The sequence below is a fragment of the Nestor notabilis genome, unplaced genomic scaffold (assembly GCF_000696875.1).
Source record: "Nestor notabilis isolate BGI_N333 unplaced genomic scaffold, ASM69687v1 scaffold15392, whole genome shotgun sequence".
Classification (NCBI taxonomy): Eukaryota; Metazoa; Chordata; class Aves; order Psittaciformes; family Psittacidae; genus Nestor; species Nestor notabilis.
The window spans coordinates 126,157-145,101 of record NW_009917174.1 but is presented as its reverse complement, the minus strand read 5'-3'; the positions used below and the strand labels follow the sequence as shown (position 1 = coordinate 145,101).

The 18,945-nt window shown below is 40.4% G+C and overlaps 1 protein-coding gene across 1 annotated transcript in view; it reads right to left on the bottom strand.

The window, feature by feature from the left end:
* LOC104413857 (adenylate cyclase type 5-like) overlaps positions 1-18,945 on the bottom strand; it is a gene marked incomplete at its 5' end in the record, with an annotated part of 214,124 nt that overhangs the window by 69,028 nt on the left and 126,151 nt on the right. Inside the window, 1 exon segment of the mRNA XM_010024968.1 lies at positions 14,346-14,467. Coding sequence (XP_010023270.1) covers positions 14,346-14,467 — 122 coding nt within the window.

Here is an 18,945-nt window from a genome sequence, read left to right as displayed (position 1 = left end):
ATCCTGGCCTTGTAAATCCAGGGAACATCCACATAAAAAACCTACTTCTGAGATGCTGGAGCAGAAATGTGGTGAGGCAGGTCTGCCCACTGCATTTGTTAAGACTTTTTAACTTTCCACTGAAACTCCCCTGATTCTTGCAATCAATGGTTTCTTCTCACAATGAAGCACGCGTAACATTTTAATTCGATTTCAAGAGAATTACTGTAATTGCCACCACCAGAATAATAGGTCTGCATAGAAAGAAATGGCTTTTCTCTTGCATTTTCCATTGGAAAATTTAATTTCTGTGTTAACGCATTAAGGTATTTCACTAAGCCATTTGTTTGCTACTTTCAATATTCGCAAAATATCATCTCCAAATGCAGTTCCTGTAAATAGTTATTAGTTTACCAGTGAACTAACGCCAATAAAATCAACAGAGTCTGACCAGATCTTTTTTATAGCATAGAAAGGCACCTTAGAGACCATCTAAAATACATATTATGGTAGTGTGTTTTAGACCATAAAAATAAGAGGAAAGTTACTCTGTCAGATCTTTCTACAGCCGTGCAAAACCAGTCTAATTTCTTTTTACCTTCTATGCCACTAAAGTAGCAGCAATTTTGGCTTGAAGACTGAAAACAAGAAAATGAAATAAAATGCCTGGCATTTGAAAGGATGAGTTCAGTTCAGTTCAGAACAACGGGTGTCCCAGCTTCAAAACATTTCTGTATATTCATCCATTATATACACCACGAAGCCGCTACTTCCAGCAAGGAGTGAAACTGGAGACACAGCTTGCTAGTGTCCCAATATCACGAAGCCCTATGAAATGCAATTAAAGTGCCATGGAAGACACGTGCCAACCTGAAGGCTAACACAGCTGGCAACAAAATTGTGGCTAATGAGTCACAGAACAAACAGTTTGGGACTTTCCCTGTAGGGGATTCGGGGAAGCCAGAATTAAATTCACTTGCAGAGCTGGAAGAAGTTTGAAAAAACTGTCTCATGCGAAATGGTTTATAGAGTATGTATGTTAACAGCAACACTGTTTCTGTCCCTAACACAGATGCATTCAGGTTTCTAAACAGATGCCTTGGATTAGAATAATTTGCTCTTCCAGGTAGGAGTAGCCGTGACTGTAGTAAAGTGTTTCTAAAACAACAGATCTGTGCTCTCCCCTGGGGGGCTGTACTGTAACTGCTTGAATTAATATAGTACAAGTTTCCAGCATGAACAGGGCCCAAGGCTGTCAGGCAGATCCAGAGTGATGGAGAGGGGAGTAACAAACAAAACACAAACCGTAAATATCTTTGAACAAACCGGAATTTGCAAGATGTGCACTGAGGCAAATAGCAGCTGTGGTATCTGATGTTCGTATAGCTGTTTTGAGTGCTCCTATAGTTCAGATATCAAGAGATGATTCTCTGTTCTTAAGTACCAAGTCACTCTCCGGAAGTCTGAAAATGCTTAGCACAGCTACTCTGTTTCTTATATACCACAACAAACAAACTTGCAAAGGAGCTGGATTCTAAAAGCCAGTGCAAAGAAAGAAAGAAAGGGAGGGGAAAAGAAGCAGCAGCCCACACAGCATCAAATGCTGCTAGGCTTAGTGCTAAATAGCAGATGATTCTTACTGAATAACTGCCCTAGATTCTGCAAACAATACAGGGAACAAAAATAGAAACCCATTTACATATTGCTCTTAATAACTTTATTTATAGTGTCACAGCTAGAGCACAATAACTGCAGCCATGGCTTAACTTGAAAGCCATTCACTGTGGAAGAGTCAGACAGATACTGTTTTCTCAGTTCTTATGCAACTGAAAAAAGTCCAGCTGACAACAGCCAATCACCAGAATCCTTACAAACAGAACCAGAAAAAAAGTTAACAGCAGACAAAGGAGAAAGCAAATCATCCCCAGGAACCTACTGGCCTCTGCCCCTCTTGGTACTTCAAACATGCTGTGGTGAATCAAGGACCACTGAGGCTAGAAAACTCAGCAGATAAATTTTCAATTCAGTTTGAGCCTTATGGTAGCATCTTATAGGAATATTTGACTGGGTTTTTGGGGGTTTGGTTTTTGTTTGTTTGTTTTGCTTGCCTTTTTTTTTTTTTTTTTTATTGAATACAGACAGGGCTCAGACTAAGTCTGCAGCTACAAAAAGAAAGGATATATGTCCAGCATTTAAGAACATCCCTAGCATATCCATGCTGCCTGCTTCATGACTGTAGCTGAATCTTTGCTGAGAGCCCATACTCCTGCCAGCTAAAATACCACTGGCCTGTCACAACAGACTGTCACACTGTTAAGGAAGAGAAATGTACATAGAAATCTGTATCCTTGATTTCTTAGTATTCTGCAGATGCCTGTTATAAAGTGAGAATGCAAGCAAGGAAACTGTCTCTTAAGACCCTTTGTCTGAGAAGTGAGAAAACATGGATCTGATTTTTCCTCTGCCTGAATCCAGCCTGAAGTGGATGACAGGCTATTTTGGATTGGGAACAGGGGTGCCCTCAGAACCTCATGCTGCAGCTGCTCGTCACATGTAAAATACTCAGAATAATTAGAGGCAGAGACAGCTCTGCCCTGCTGATTTTGCAGTGTGCTCTGTGGCATGGGACAGTGGGATTCAAGCTGCTGCTCCAGGGTCTTATTCTTTTATATAAAAAAAATGCAACAGAGTTAAGAAAAGAGAACGAGGACACCTTTTTCTGTTAGGGCCTCTCCTGGAAGATGTGGCCTCAAATGCCCTCTGGCACATGGGAAAAACAAATCTGGATAACCTATACCGCATGTGGGTTGAGCCTCTATTCTCCCAGATGAGCATGGCATGCCTCATCTCTGTTGTCTCTTCAGATCTTCACTGCCTCTCTGTTCTACTCTCTGCTACCTGGAATGTCAACTGAATTAATTAATTTCTCTGGGCTTTCATTTTAGTGAGGGACAGAAAGATGCCCATTCGGCATGTCAGCCCAGACAAAATGTAGCACTAATTCCCCCTGCAGACACAGCCATCAGTCACGAGAAGTCCGCAGCACAAAGAGCGCGTGTGTTTGTGCACACTCCCTGCTTGTTCCTTCTGCACAATTCCTCTGCAGCGCAGGCAGGACAGAGCCTTCAAAGTCTAGTCATTACAATGTTTCTGTAACAGAAGCCAGGCATTTCTGAGCTCTAATCAGCCTCACTACCAAGTACAATTAAAGAAATTGCTGCCAATCTCAGCCTCTCTATTCCCCAGCCCATACCTCCTCTGTGGGGCTGACTGGTAGCAGGGGATACCTACACAAGAGTTTGACTGTAAGGCACTAAAAATGCAAGAAGGTGCTTCTAGGCAGCACCCATTATCCAGCAAGATGACTTAGAATTTGAATAGTAATACAATAAATGCTGTACCTGATATATGTAATGTAAAAATAAAAAGCTACGGGACATGACAGACCAACAAAATACAGATTTTATGTTCTCCACTAGAAATCTGAAGGAAAATTAACTTAAAAAAAAAGAATACACAAAATACATTTAAATAAGCCAGTATATGTATGTATTTAAGTGAAATACTCTAATAAATGCTAATAAAGTCCATATTGGGCTTCTGCATTACAAAAGTGTAGTCCTGGATGAATCTCAGTAGGCACGTCATTTTAGAGTGGATGAATACTCCTGTGATGCTCTCAGAATCAGAAGTCCCCCCAAAATCACATGTTTTATCCTCTATCCCCCACACACACTTCCCTCTTACACACCGCCCCACACTGCCCCCCCCGCCCCACCCCCCCCCCCCCCCCCCCAAGTGGTTTTTAAGCTTTCAGTGAGAGAGATCCTACTTTCAATTTACTCCTTCCACCTTTATATACTTCCAAGGAAAAGCTCAACAGGCAAGTCACATCTGCAATTATAAGGTTTCTGGGCCTTGCAAGAAATCTGTAATCATTTCTGATTTCAGTTACAAAACTTCATTCAGTTTGCAGCTGACAATTACAAAGAGTACTGGATCTTAAAGCAGAGTATCACTTGCCATTTATATTCTGTAACACAACTTTGTCTCTGCATTAAACCTGTCATCCTAAACAGTGACTTGCTGGATGCTATTCTTCATAAGGGAAGATTCTTAAGGAAGAAAGGCAATGATGACATGGGTATTTTCTCTTTGTCAGTTGAAACAAAGTTGAAGTATTAAATCAAAAGGTCTCTTTTTCTCTGGCCTGGAAAGAAAAAGAATCTCACAAAGGGGCTTATAGTAGTTCTGAATGCAATCCAGAAGAAAAGGTTCCAAATGAAACAGAATAATTATACTTCTATGGATCGGCATTTGGCTTCTGTTGAAGCCTGATCTGTAACTACAATTGCTCAAGTTCCCCTGAGCAAAAGCCAAACTTTTGTTTGCTTTGTTCTACAAATTGATTCTTGTTAGCTCATTCTTTGGAAACAGCCATGGCAAAAAGCAGCAGTGCATTGGTGTGTATGCTCCCAAGGTTGGAGGCTCTCCACCAGAACTGCTATGGCACATAGCTGTCCACTATCTAAAACCGCATGCATCTGTTTTCGATTCTCTCATCTCCTTTCCTCCAGTCATTACTAACAGTTGTTAAGTTTCCTCCTTACTTCTCAAGGTTTTTTGGTCTTTCCCATCTTTTTCTCTTACTTGCCCACCCCACAAGTATCTCATCAGCTATGCAACTTAGGTCTCTCATCTCCTTCATGGTCTAGAATGTTACAAAGCATCTCCTCAAATTGCTGCAGCATTCAGCACTGATGTATGGGTCTGACAGCCCTTGGGGATAACAGAAATTAAGTAGCTGTCAAAAGAAGAAGGGCTGTCCTAATAATCTCCTATAAGCAATACATTCCCCACAATGAGCAGGAAATGCGGCCATATATTATCAGTCTCTGCAAAGAATCATGCTTAAAGTTAAAAAAACCCACCCAAATCACCACCACCACCACCACAAATATTCCAAACAAATAAGCCAACATGGTAGATCAACAGACTGTCACTAGTATATCACTGTCTCACACATTCAACCTTCCTTTTCACATGGGAGGGCACGTTGAGCTTCCAGATGCTCTGCACAGCTACTGATAGGGACAAACAGGCATTTACAGATGACCTCACAATTGAGCAAAGCCATGGTCAAGCAGCATGTTACTTACTGGGAGATCTCTGCAACAGGAGGCTAGGAGACAACATTTTGCTGATAGTCACACAGAATCAAGTTTCACAAGCAGTCACTACAGTAGGTTTCTGGGCTAGGGGATCAGCTCTGTAGAACTGGAGTTAAGGGAGCTGATCACAAGCCCTGATGATCTTCCTATATATTTAAGGGGTTCATTTAGGAGTTTGCCTTGAACAGGGACATGGTTACTGGTCAAAAACATCCTTAGAATTTCTTAGTGCCTTTGAGAACCTCTGATATTTGTGAAACACACATACAGCAACCTCAGACAAAGATCCCTGCTGGCTGTGGCATCAAGGAAGGTATGGAAGATAATATGTAAGCTCAGCATGACCCGGCAGTGTGCTCTTGCAGCCCAGAAAGCCAACTGTATCCTGGACTGCATCAAAAAGAGCATGACCAGCAGGTCAAGGGAGGTGATCCTGCCCCTCTACTCTGCTCTCATGAGACCCCACCTACAGTACTACATTCTGGGGCCCCCAACATAAGAAGGGTGTGAACCTGTTGGAGCAAGTCCAGAGGAGGGCCACAAAGATGAACAGGGGGCTGGAGCACCTCTCCTTTAGATACAGGCTGTGAGAGTCCGGGTTGCTCAGCCTAGAAAAGAAAAGGCTGCAGGGAGACCTTAGAGCAGCTTCCAGTAGCTGGAAAGGGACTTTTTACAAGGGCCTGTAGTGACAGAACAAGGGAAAACAGCTTCAAGCTGAAAGAAGGTAGATTTAGATTACATATTAGGAGGAAATTCTTCACTGTGAGTGTGGTGAGATAGTGGAACAGATTGCCCCACTTCCAGGGATGCCCCTGGAAGTGTTTAAAGCCAGGCTGGATGGGGCTTTCAGCAACCTGGTCTAGTGGAAGGTGTTCCTGCCCATGGCAGGGGGTTGGAACTAGATGATCTTTAAGGTTCCTTCCAACTCTGTGATTCTATTATATTCCTGTATTTTGTTTGCTTTTTAAAGTCTATCACCCACACACTTCTTTCCAACTTCTGCAGACTATTTGCAAATTTCCAAGTCATCAGAACCTACATGGTCTTACAAATTCTTGTTCTCTCCATTTAAAAGGATGTTCATCTCTCTAGGACTTGGTAACAGAAACACAAATGAGCACAGAAGAAGTTCTGTTTTTTAAAAAGAGCACCTCTACGATTCTACAAGCCCAATGCCCTACCAATGGTGCATATGTGCTGAAATTCATTTAATCTCTTTGGTCTTTTGCTTCCTTTACTGTTTTGAGCAGTCTTTAGTTGCTTCTCATTTCCATTAGCTCTGTTTCTGAAGCAACCTCTTCGTAGCCCATTTTCTTATAGAAACACCATTTAGGGAATTATGCAGTCTGCACAGCCAGTATCAGCCTCTTCCTAACTTTTTAACTACTTAGTATCAAGTGAAATTAATAAAAAAGAAGTTTAAAAAATATTCTATGACTTTCATGGAGGACATAGACTCAATTAGCAATGCACTAACGTGATTTTCACAGGATACCAGACCACTCAAGAGTTCTTCTCCACTAATTGGTTTCAGCTTTTGTCTCCTCTTCATCATATATCCAGTGTCAAAATTATATATAAACCAGTAAGAACAGATGCACAAATTAGCAACAATTGTTGAGGGATATAAATATAGCATAAGACAAGAGAAATTAATCCATCCCATCCAACACTGCCTGTTTTACAGCTTCTGTAAAAGAGCTTTAAATAGTTTTGCAAAGTTCAGTGTGTTACAGAATAAAAAGTTTAATTGATTTTTGCTTTTCAGTCATTATAGTCTAAGGAGGAAGAAAAAAGGTGGGATGATTTTAAGAAGAACCCCTTCAAATGTTATATAAACTCAATGTTCTGAAAATCACTTTGCATGTTATCAACATGACAAAGTAGTTCATTAACTGAAATTTAACAAAGTCTTTACAAGAAAAAAAGCAAGTCTGTACAAGCAAGTCTTTACAAAAGTAAAGTTTTGGTCCGGGAAGACTCAATTTTTCTTGTCAAGGTTACTCCAGAACAGAGAAGACTGGAGGTGGATTAGTTCAACAAACAGAATTTGATGTATTTTTTTTACTGTAAGTTTGATACTTTTGTTTTTACTATCAGACCAATCATCAGACTTACATTTATTAAAAATGTAATTTATTTATAGTACTATTGGGGAAAAAAAAAAGAGAATACAAATAACCTTGATGAGTTAAAATACTGCTCTGTAAACTTCTGCAGGCACCTTCATTATTCTCTCCAAATTACTATTCACAGTATTTCATCATTAAAACATCTAACACACTTCAATCCATCACCCTGTGAACTTCACAGGCCCTTGTGTAAACCCAGAATAGCAGGGTGTGAATTATACATCACAGGCCCTTCCTAATTGCTGATGGCTTGCTGGTGGCTGCAGATCTGCAGTCACCTGGCATGCTGCGCTTCTGGGATGTTATCTTTATTACAACACACGTGTTTAAGTAATGAATCCAGCAGGGTGCCTTGCAGCCAGTTATTTAATGTGTTTTGTTCTTTGGGGGGTACAAGACTCTCTTATGCCCCTGAAGACACCAGGAGTTCCCAGTAGGGACCAAAATCAAAATATCCTCCCAGTTCAAAAAGAAAAATCTGCAGACAGATGAGCATTTACACAAATTACGATGTATCTGTTGTTTTTAAAGGGTGCTGTGCACATGCATAGAGAGGTAGATTTGATAAAATATATAAACTTGCTCTATTCTTTGGCTTAAAAGTTTTCAAGACTGAACCATTGACACAAACATATTGAAAAGAGGGAGTGATCCCGGGTTGAAACACCCCCTTTAGTACTAATGGCCAGACGTACTGCAGCTTTGATGTCAAGTTCAGGAGTAACAATGGCTGTAAAATCAGCAAATTCCTTTACACGTGGATTTTAGCTTGAATGCCTTTCTCCAAAAGACAGGGATTTTTCCTCTCAAAATGAATAAATTGTCTAAGAAGAGTCAAGTGATTAGTAGCAGTAAAAGCAGAGTATGGGTTTCACCCATGGCTGAAACCTACTTCCACACTTACTAAAAATTATTGCTAACCTAAAGAGAAAATAATAAAAAATTACATTTTCTGGAAAATTAAAAAGCCAAGATTCATGCCAGGAAAACACGGGTGAAGTTCCCAGGAGCTGAGTCTTCAGAGGGAAACAGAAGAGTTTCTGTATAGGTAAAATTCACTGCTGTCATTTGGGGAAAGGTGTGGGAGGGCTGATTGTTCCTCTCCTACTCACTTTTCTCAGCCTACAGCCTCAACCACAAGTTATAGCAATTAAACGCAGGAGGCCTCTGCACCCACATGAAACCCACACAGTTTTCCCCACCTGAAAGTAGACAAAGCAGAAAGTAGGAAAAGTAACTTTCTACTGCTTTGGCGTATACGCCTCGAATGAAGGTAAGTAGAGGTAATGATAAGACTTGATGCTGAGAAACAACCAACCAACCATGATCACATTTTGGGAAGAGATCAAACCTCAGGGACTGGAAGGGAGAGCAGTACCAGGCAACAAGACATGGATAAAACCTGCTGTTGGGCTTCCTCCTGCTTAATGCTGCTTTTCCTCATATTCAAACATAAGTCATCAATTTTCTTTCTACGTCCCCCCCAAAAGGGAATAAGTCAAGGAGGGAGATGGATTATCCAGTAAATATACTGCTTGTTAACTGTTAACAGTTACTGCTTGTGCCCTTTCCCGGCAATGAGGCCTTCCATAGAAATTAAAGCTACATAAACTTTGGCTGAGAAATTTAGAGAATCTTTGAAACTATCCATGGAAAATCTGTCAGAAATGTACACACGCCATACTGTAGTTTTATTTATTAAAGATGGTAAAATTAAACTGGTTTCTGCTTAGCTTCAACAATCTTTCATGAAAAAGCATGAAAACAGAATCGGGATAAGCTCCTGAACTAAACCAGCCCATTGGTGTAACTACCTCTACAGGCAAGACGCTGTCTGACCTGGGCTTGGTAGGATATGCTTGATTATAAACCCATTTAGCATTTCAAAAACACTGTTAACAAGCCCAAAAAAACACAGCCTCATGCCTATACTCACCAACAAGAATATACCACTAAGCAGCACATCACTTTTCAAGCCACAGCACTTATATATCCAGTTACAGCTGTGTCCTGGGAACCCTCCTACTAGCCAAGATCAGAGCTCAGCTTTGTACTATTATTTGTCTTGTTAAGTCCTCTAACACCAAGAAACATTAGGACTAGATGTCCTGTGTGTAAGGATGGTGGTAGGAGGGAGGAAAAAGATGTTTGCTTAGCTGAAATATTCACAAATTTCGTAGCACGTAATTACACAGCATCTTGCAATCTACTAATTTAACACACTTCATAAGCAACTAACGATAGGTACCACAACACCTATAAGGCAAAGAAGTTAAGCTGACATGGCTGGTCTGAATATCCTGACACTCAGCCAAAATGCAACAATTTGGTAATTATTAAGGGGAGAAATTTTGGTGTTAGAATATCATTCAATCAGAAAACTAGTTGAAAATTGTTTTTGTTTACAAAGTTGAAAGCAAATGGACTGTTTAATTTCTGCAAATGGTTTAGTTCAGGTGGCCAAGATGTTTAAAAAACTCTGAGATCTTTAATGTTGTCGAGTCCATGACTCATAAGAATTATGTGAAGGGGGGAAGAGAGGAAACTCACTTTCACCGTGCTTGGATGCCAGCCCTAAAATAAGCTTCTTGAAACAGTTCATCAAAGGAATTTCAGTGACAAAGCCAACCTTTATCCCTTCACAGAGGACTTCAAACCTCCTTTTATAGCACAGAGATTACTGTATTTGGCCAAACCTAGATAACATTAAAGCCACTATCACTGCAGTGAGATACTATAAATAGCAAGAGTAATGTGAAACATTTAAAATTCTGCCTGGAAAGCATAATAGATAAACAATATTATCTATGTGTATTTTAGGGTTTGTCTATCAGACATAATCTCATTCATGATAATGTGAACTGATTTAGTTACATAATTCACCTTGTTTACCCAAAATTACTTGCATAGTCTTGGGAACTCCTTTCCTGATTGCATTTGACAATAGACTTTATATTTAACACACACATATGTGGGAAAGGTCAAATCACGCTCTGGGGTTCTGGATTTGTCAAAGTTAATTCTCATTCATTAAATTAGGACAGGAAATGGTTTCATTCTCTGTTAGAAGGTTCTGTTCATTTGCATAAAAAAAGAGTGTATTAACCCCAAACCTCTACATCTTACTTTTGTCATCACCCTAAATTCTTCAGAAGAACATAATCATGAAACAAATTTTGCTGCCAAAAATGACAGGAAATTATATTTTCATTGTGGATAAATTAGTCTCTGAACTTTACTTTCCATAACAATAAGCAGGAGATTATGAACTCATTCACAGGAAGTCCTGATAAGACTCAAAACTGATTTGCTTTACCCATTCAGGTCAGAAAGACCACTGTTTTTTGCATAAAAATACCACCTTTCCCCAAACAGAGAGATAGCCCACCCTCTAAGACAAGCATAACACAGTAATACCATGCTAGAGCTGCCCCTTATTAAAGGATCACGGCTGTGTTTTATGGACCTAATACTGGCACCTGAGGAAGACATCTTTTCTACATTGGTTTTGAATTAACTTTTTTTTCTTAAATAAGAAAAGAAGTGTGCAACCTTTTTAAAAAGAAAAAAAGAAGCCTGTAAACTAGTGTCTAAACCTAAGTGTATCACAGCAGAACTGGTCATTCAAAGACTCCTCATTTTAAAACAGAAAAAAAAACGCAGCCACACAGTAACTTCACATGATTTTAGAGTAACAATTTCTGCTGGTAGTGTGGTTTGGTTTTGTTTTTTAATTAAAATTAGAGGTGGTCCCAAAAGCCCAGACCCAATCATCCCTGAAAATTAGAATATTTAATCTTGTCTGGAACAGAATTTAGTAAGCCACTTCTCACATACAAAATGTCAAACCAGGCTAAGTGCATGATGCTGTGCTACTTCACCTCCCAAGTTCAAAGAGCCAAAGTTAAACCCAGTTGGGTGGAAACCTTCAGTGTCAGTGAGGGTCAGTATTTCCACGTTGACTGTGAAATCAGTAAGCAAACTCACAGTGAATACCCAGTAAAAATTAAGATCTCAGCCTCCAGACATTATGATGGCAATCAAACTTTTAAATTAATAGCGAATAAAAATTCCCATCCATTATACTTTTGTTTATAATCTACCTTTTTTAACTAATTTGAGAGAGCTAGAAAAGAGAATGGCTGGATACAGCCGATGGAGGAGGGAAACCTGCACCTCTGTGCAGACACACAGACCTTCCCACTTCTACGAACTGTGGAGGAAATGCTCCTGCTCATAAATCATCAACAGGAAGCCAGATTCAATGGCTGGGCACAGCACCCTTGCGCCGACTTCACATACTTCTCAATTGCCTTGACTCAATAACCTTTAGTTCATACAAACTTGGATCTTATGACATTTTTGAATAGTGACAAAAACAAATGAAAATTGGTTGGAGCGTTCTCATCTCAAAAGCCTCCCCTTGAACATTTTCCCATGAAAAGTAAAGAGCATGCTTGCTTTTATTCAGCCAGTTCATTAGTCCACATCACTGAGCTGCTAACCCTCCTCACCAGTGTGTTTCTGTGTGCATGTAAATGCTTCAAAATCATCTGCAGTCATTCCCACTAGAGGTGGTTTCAGTGCACCGAGGCAGGAGCAAAGGCTCCATGCTGAACTCCTAGTGTGAAATGAGTCATTTGTTCCAAATCATGTTTCCTTTTTTCAATATTCGTACTTAGTTATTCATTTCCCTGAAGTACATGAAGATGAGATGTTCCTAAGTTTCTATTTGCTCTCAGTACATACACTATTTTATTCCTATCTCATCTCCCTTTTCCAGCCTTTTCCGTGATCTCTGTGGGCTTTGATTTAGGAGCTCATAGGCATAGGCACAAAATCCATTCTTTGAGGAAGATACCATTTAAGTTCTTTCCCCTTGCAAGATATTTTGAGACTTTGGCCTCCTTTGCACTGGAGACAGTCAGCACCTGCAAAAGCTTGATTCCTAAACACTCTTTACCATAACAGACAAAGTTAAAATTTCCTTTAGGCTGCAGAATATAATCCATTACAGAAAGGTTTGTATTATTCAAGAAATACACAAGATGTGAAAATTACGTGCAAGCTACCTGCTAGCTACCCATCAAGACAGTCCAAGAAAATCATTGGTGCGTTTACCCATTTATGTATACATGTTTAACCTTTCATGTTACTTAACAGCCATAACTGAAAATCATAGCAAACTCTTTTCTCTTTCTATCCTCTGGGTCATATGTTATTTTTTGTTGTATCTCTTGAGGTCACCATTTTCCGCACCAGCCATTATCTTTGGGCTATTTTCTCCAATCATAATCGTTCTGTCAGATTCCCCTCTCCCTTCGAATTTAGTTTATTATTGCTTATTTAGTTTTGTTTATTTAGTAATACACATAAATTTTCATGTATCATCCTAAAGTCATAATCACCTTTACTGATATCTAGTTGTACTGAACAACTTTCAAACCTGCAAATAATGACATACGGAAACTGATGTGAAAGACTATAATATAGTCTCATGTCATATCTAACAAATTGCATTCAATTTGAATGTCAGGCTGACCTCTGAGTACTGGAACAAATTAATTCACAAATGGCATCTGTCACAAGAAATTTACACACCTTCTCAAATAAGCTCAGTGCCTTTCAGGAAAAAGTGAATGTAAATACACAAAACCTAACCTAACCTACTGTGGCACATACTCTGCTGAGGGCACTCTGGATAGCAACTTCTTCTCTCCTTCATCACCATATATACATTCTTTATTTTTCATCACTGAACCATTATTGTCTTTGATATCTGATAATGTTTTTGTCTTCAGTTTTGCTAGTGGATCTTTATCTGTTTACTTAGTCACAACCAAAAAAATAAAGGCTGAACTGAGGTCCACCCAAGCCAGCACATGGACTTGTCCTGGTATCAGTGAGTTTTATATAAGACTCTACATCCAACAATGAGCAACCTGCTCCTAGTTTCTTCTTGTATATTACCTGTCCCTGTGACCCATAATGCTAAGGAAATGTCTTCAAATGCTTCAGAATTTCATGTGAATTTCCCTTACCAACTATTGGAGATTATGCAGGCTGTGGTATATTAGAGATGTAAGAAATCCACTTCTATTTGCTGAGCAGCAAGTACCAAAAAATATAATTCCCCAACATACTTAAAGCTATATAAGAGAGAGGGCTACGCAAGCAGTTTACAGGAAAACCTCGTGCTGAAGAGGGAATAGAGAGGCTAAGAAGGGAAGCTGTCTGTCCTCAGTCCTCATGTCTCAGTAGAAATATTTATAGACTGACAGAGCTGATATGTAACTCCTGGACTTAGCTTAGCAGAGACATAATTGATCCCCAAAGAAGCACTGAGATTAAGTTAAAATTAACTTTGTATATGCAATCCATAAAGATATCAAGCAACAAATGCACTACTTTATTGCCTCTTCGCTGGGAAGTGGACAGTGGGAACCAGGTGATGTGAAGAATCTCATGGGGCTGGACTACCCCAGCAACACGGACTGGGTTTGATTTTGCATGACTTGCCAGAGATTGGATATTAGTTTCTTCTGCTTGTCCGGGAAGACCAAGGAGCAACACATTGCTGGGTGACTGAGCAGGTACCAAAGACTGCCTGTAATTTTAGTGGGCGCGCTGCTTTTAATTCCAGGTGATCTTAATGTCAGCCGGGCTCTGCAATTTACTCCATGGGAAGTGTTCCCAGTCTTTAACTTGCTTATCACAAGGGTGCTTGTATACTGTCAAAAAATAACTGACTCCAAATATACCACCTTATCAAAACCACTGAGACTCACTCCAGGAAAGGAAGGAAAACAAAAAACCGAACAATAAGAAATCAGTTAAAGTTGCTTCTCAAAGGAAAATGCTGCAGGAATGTAACAATTAGGAGAAGGCAATCCTCCTCCTGTCCTATAAACTGACTTCCAAAAGCCAACTTTAGACACTTCAGAGTCCTTACACTTACTTTGGATTATGTGTTGCTGTCATCTTTGTCCCTGGGTGGTTAAGCACCAAGCACTGTGAGTGTCCCTCCTCCCCAGGCAGCTGGGAGACAGGCTGCTCTTCTTACCTGACATTGTCATGCTTCTGGATGTAGATCTTATGAAACATCATATCTTCCTGTTTGGCATTAATGTCAGCTTTCATCTCCATGGCAACATGTCGAGGCAGTACAGAGAGCAGGAGACGCTCCTGTGGAGTCAGACAGATGAACCAATTAAAACACCTGCTGCCCAGTTAACAAACACACTTTGTTCCTTGTTGGGGAGAAATGAGTCATCAGTTTGGTGAGAGATGAGTACCACCAAACAAAATGGTCTCCAGAAACCCAGGAGTTGATCGCCTAACAAGTTATATGTAATTCTGTCCCAACCCTACAACAAGAATTCAATGATTTTAGAAGAAAAAATACTATTTTCATCCTAGCTGCACTGGACTTGTGATTCATGGTTGCAAATTCTTGCAAATAAAGAAGCCATGCGACACAAAACGTGCCCATGCACCATTATTGGAAGGACTCTGATAAATTACACTGCCTGACCTCCCACAAAGCTTCTCCTAACCACCATGAAGTCCTCTTTCACATAACACCACAGGTCTGATACCCCAGCGCCCTTGGGCACCATTTAAAATTCCTTCCTCTCCTATCTAATCATCTGAGCACATTCACCCAGCAGGCACAAACTTGTTCTTAGCAGCTAAAAAGTCAATAAGAATGCCCCAATAAAACTAGCATGAAAATTTAGCCCAACTATACAAGGCGGTATTATACTTCTACACTTAAAACCACTATTAGGGCCCAATTGCATAAAGACCTGTAAACCCACCCACTCACCTATAAGAGTATTTTCAAGAACCACCTCTACCATCAACAATTCATGGCTCTCCACCCTCATTTGGCACTTCTATTTACTGATAATAGCTTTAATGTGACTTTCATAACATTATTTTGGAAGCTGTTCCACATATAGTTCTGCATGCTAGGCAAAAATTAGTTATGTGACAAAATGATGACTTTCTGGTAATTTTCCTAAAAACTCACACAAAAGCCTGTGCTTGCTATTATTCTAAACTTGGTGGCAATTTCATGCAGAGGCTGTAGACTTAAAATCTGCAGGTAACATGTGCCCTAGGTGTGCATTTGTTTATTTCAGGAATCACACATGAGAAATTCTGCCCAGACCTTCATTTTATTCTCAGTCACACCCCTCACAGTTCAAAAGAAGTTTTTGCTGTGGCTAAAGAAGGTGGTGAGCATCTCCTCTGGGAGCAGCTCCACTGTGGTTCAAGCTGTAGGCAGTGCTCTGCAATAGTTGAAGAATCCCAAAAGCTTATGCGGCTCTTGCCATTATTTTAATTTAGCTGCAGTGAGCAGAAGGAAGAAAAAGGCCTTCCTTCCTGACAACAGACACAATGTGGTGTAAAGTAAGGTCCCTAACCTTATCTAACAGCTCATTAATTCTCAACAGCACAGGGAGCAGTAGGGCTCAGGCACAGTCCTGACTCAGAGGGGTCAGCAATCCTGCACTAGTCACTCACGTCACCAAACCTATTGCCTATACTACAGTTACAGGCACATTCCTGGTTTCTAATTTCTAGTTTTAACTGAAAGTTCACCATTTATTTCTTCCTTAAACAAGAGAGAGGAACTTTGGGAGAACCACTGGAAGATGTATCCACTGGAAATGTGCACTGAGACTCTTTATAGTCTGTGACACTGCCCAGTATTTCATTTTTCCACCCTTCAATGTGTACCTTAAAGAGATTCTTGCCACTAGTTGCTGAAGAGGTAGTAGTAACACAGAAGATTATGTGTTGGAGGGATTTACATCTTTGCTGCTCAAAACTGCAGCAGTCCTGACAAGAATGTTTTTATTTTTTAAAGTACTCTCACCTTCACTCGCATACTGTAGGTGCTAACAGTTATATATTCACATTGAAAAAACCCCATGAATCATGCACGTGTCCTCAGGTTTCTGTCATCTATTAGTGTACTCCTTGAGTGCAAAAGCACAACACATTTGTATGCTTTTCAGAGTAACTGGTGTACATGCTGTTGTCATTTGCATATTATAATAGGCATCCTCAAATGTGTGAAAGCTGCTATTTTACGTGTGATTTTACACATCCTCTAAATAACTTGGAGCTTTATGGGAGGTTCAGGGGCACCCACAGGTTTGGAACTTTCCCTGTGGGCACACGAGCATGGAAGGAGGTTTTTTTTACTTGCCTGCAAAATAAGAACACATTCAGGGGACCAAGTTTCTCTTACCAGTACTCAAAACAGATTTTCACATACATTTCTGGGTAACATTTTCTTGAGAGGCCACCACCCCTACTCTTCCTGACTCCATAGGCACTTGCCAGATTAAATCACTAATATTTTCAAGACACTTGAGATCTCCAGGAGATGAACTAACACTGCTCTGAACTTTCATGAATCAGGGAATAAGATAGGCTTACCAAATCATCCTTACCTCTAAATTGACAGATAGACCACATGGTGGGTAAGGAATTGGCTGGATGGTCACACTCAGAGAATTGTGGTCAACGGCTTGATGTCCAAGAAAAGATCAGTGACAAGTGGCATTCGTCAGGGGTCGGTATTGGGACTGGCGCTGTTCACCATCTTTGTCAGTGTCATGGACAGTAAGACTGAGTGCACTCTCAGCAAGTTTGCTGGTGACACCAAGCTGAGTGGTGTGGTCAACATGCTGGAGGGAAGGGATGCCATCCAGAGAGACTCTGACATGTTTGAGATGTGGGCTCATGAGAACCTCATCAAGTTCAACAAGGCCAAGTGCAAGGTCCTGCACCTGGGTTGGGGCAATCCCAAACACAAATACAGGCTGGGCAGAGAATGGATTAAGGGAAGCCCTGAAGAGAAGGATTTGGGAGTGTTGATTGATGAGAAGCTCAATGTGACCCAGGAATGTGCACTCGCAGCCAGTCGTATCCTGGGCTGCATCAAAAGAAGCATGGCCAGCACGTTAAGGAAGGTGATTCTCCCCTTCTGCTCTGCTCTCATGAGACCCCACCTAGAGGACTGCATTCAGCTCTGGATTCCTAACATAAAAAGCATGTGGACCTGCTGAAGCAAGTCCAGAGCAGGCCACGAAAGACGATCAGAGGGCTGGAGCACCTCTTCCATGGTTACAGGCTGTGAGAGTTGGGGTTGTTCAGCCTGGAGAAGAGGTTCAGGAAAGACCTTAGAGCAGTCTTCCAGTACCTAAAGATGGCTTATAAGAAAACTGGAGAGGGACTTTTTACAAGGGCCTGTAGTGATAGGACAAGAGGGAATGGCTTTAAACTGAAAGAGGGTAGATTTAGAATAGACATTAGGAAGAAATTCTTTGCTATGATGGTGGTGAGACACTGGCACAGGCTGCCCAGAGAAGTTGGTAGATGCCCCAACCCTGGAAGTGTTTAAGGCCAGCTTGAGCAACCTGGTCTACTGGAAGGTGTTCGTACCCATGGCAGGGGGTTGGAATTAGATGATCTTTAAGGTCCCTTCCAACCCAAACCATTCTATGATTCTATGAAATGAAACAAATGCATGTAGCACATCCCTTCATGCAGCAACTATTTAGGAAGTTAAGCCATGTTACAGAGTTGGCTATTATCTTTATTCTGTTGAGATCATCACAATCACTGAAAATAATCTCTGAAGCTAACAGGAGGAGCCTGTAGCCTTTGTGAAGCACAAGCCATGTTAAAAGACCTCCAAACTAACAAAATCCCTATTTTTTATTTCAAATTGAACATATAAAGTCTGCACTAGAGTATAATTTTCATTTTGCTGAATGGACTAGAAAGTACTACAACCCTCACTGTAAAATCATTTACTATGCACCAGTGAGGGGACTAGCACTGCTGTTTTACAAGTATAACAGGGCTGCATTCTGACCTGATAAAAAAAGCAAGAGGAAATTTGTATGTAATTCTCACTTCAAAATAAGATGCAAGTATAGTTCCACTGAATTATACATCAAAAAAAGCATCCCGAGGAGCACTAGCCTCTAGAATAGGCACAGATGAAAGACTACAATACAGATCTACTCTGTTTACGTATATACACATAGACACATGTATACGTGGGCACATGCATCCCTATGATGACTCTGCACTAGATAGTGATTTTAATTTACGTCATAACCTCCCAAGATGATCTCAAAGCACTATAAATATTTAACGTCTTATGACTATCTTTTTGTCCTCAGGTTTAATAACACTTATTTTTTACCAGAAGTTAAGTGATGTACACATTAAAAAGAGAAGAAGAGAAAAACTTTTCAGAGACAAAAGACAAGCAATGCTAGAAGTAAAACTGCAGAACCTATAATTCATCTCTTCATAGAATCATACTCAAATCTTAAGTATTTTCACACTACAGATTGTGGAGAACATCAAGCAGCATTGATTCCCACTATGGCTGTGGCCCAGGTTATCCTGAATAGTGAAATCACATGAAACCTCTCTTCCGCATTGGACATTCTGGACTTTTATTTACTTTCTTGCTAATTTTGCGTGCTGATAGATGTTTAATAAAGGAAACTACACATTCCTTTACCTGAGAGAATCTGCCTGTCATTAACAGAGAACTGCACACAGGAGCACCATCAGATCTCCAGGCACGCAACAATAACACCATTGGACTGTGCAGTTGTGTT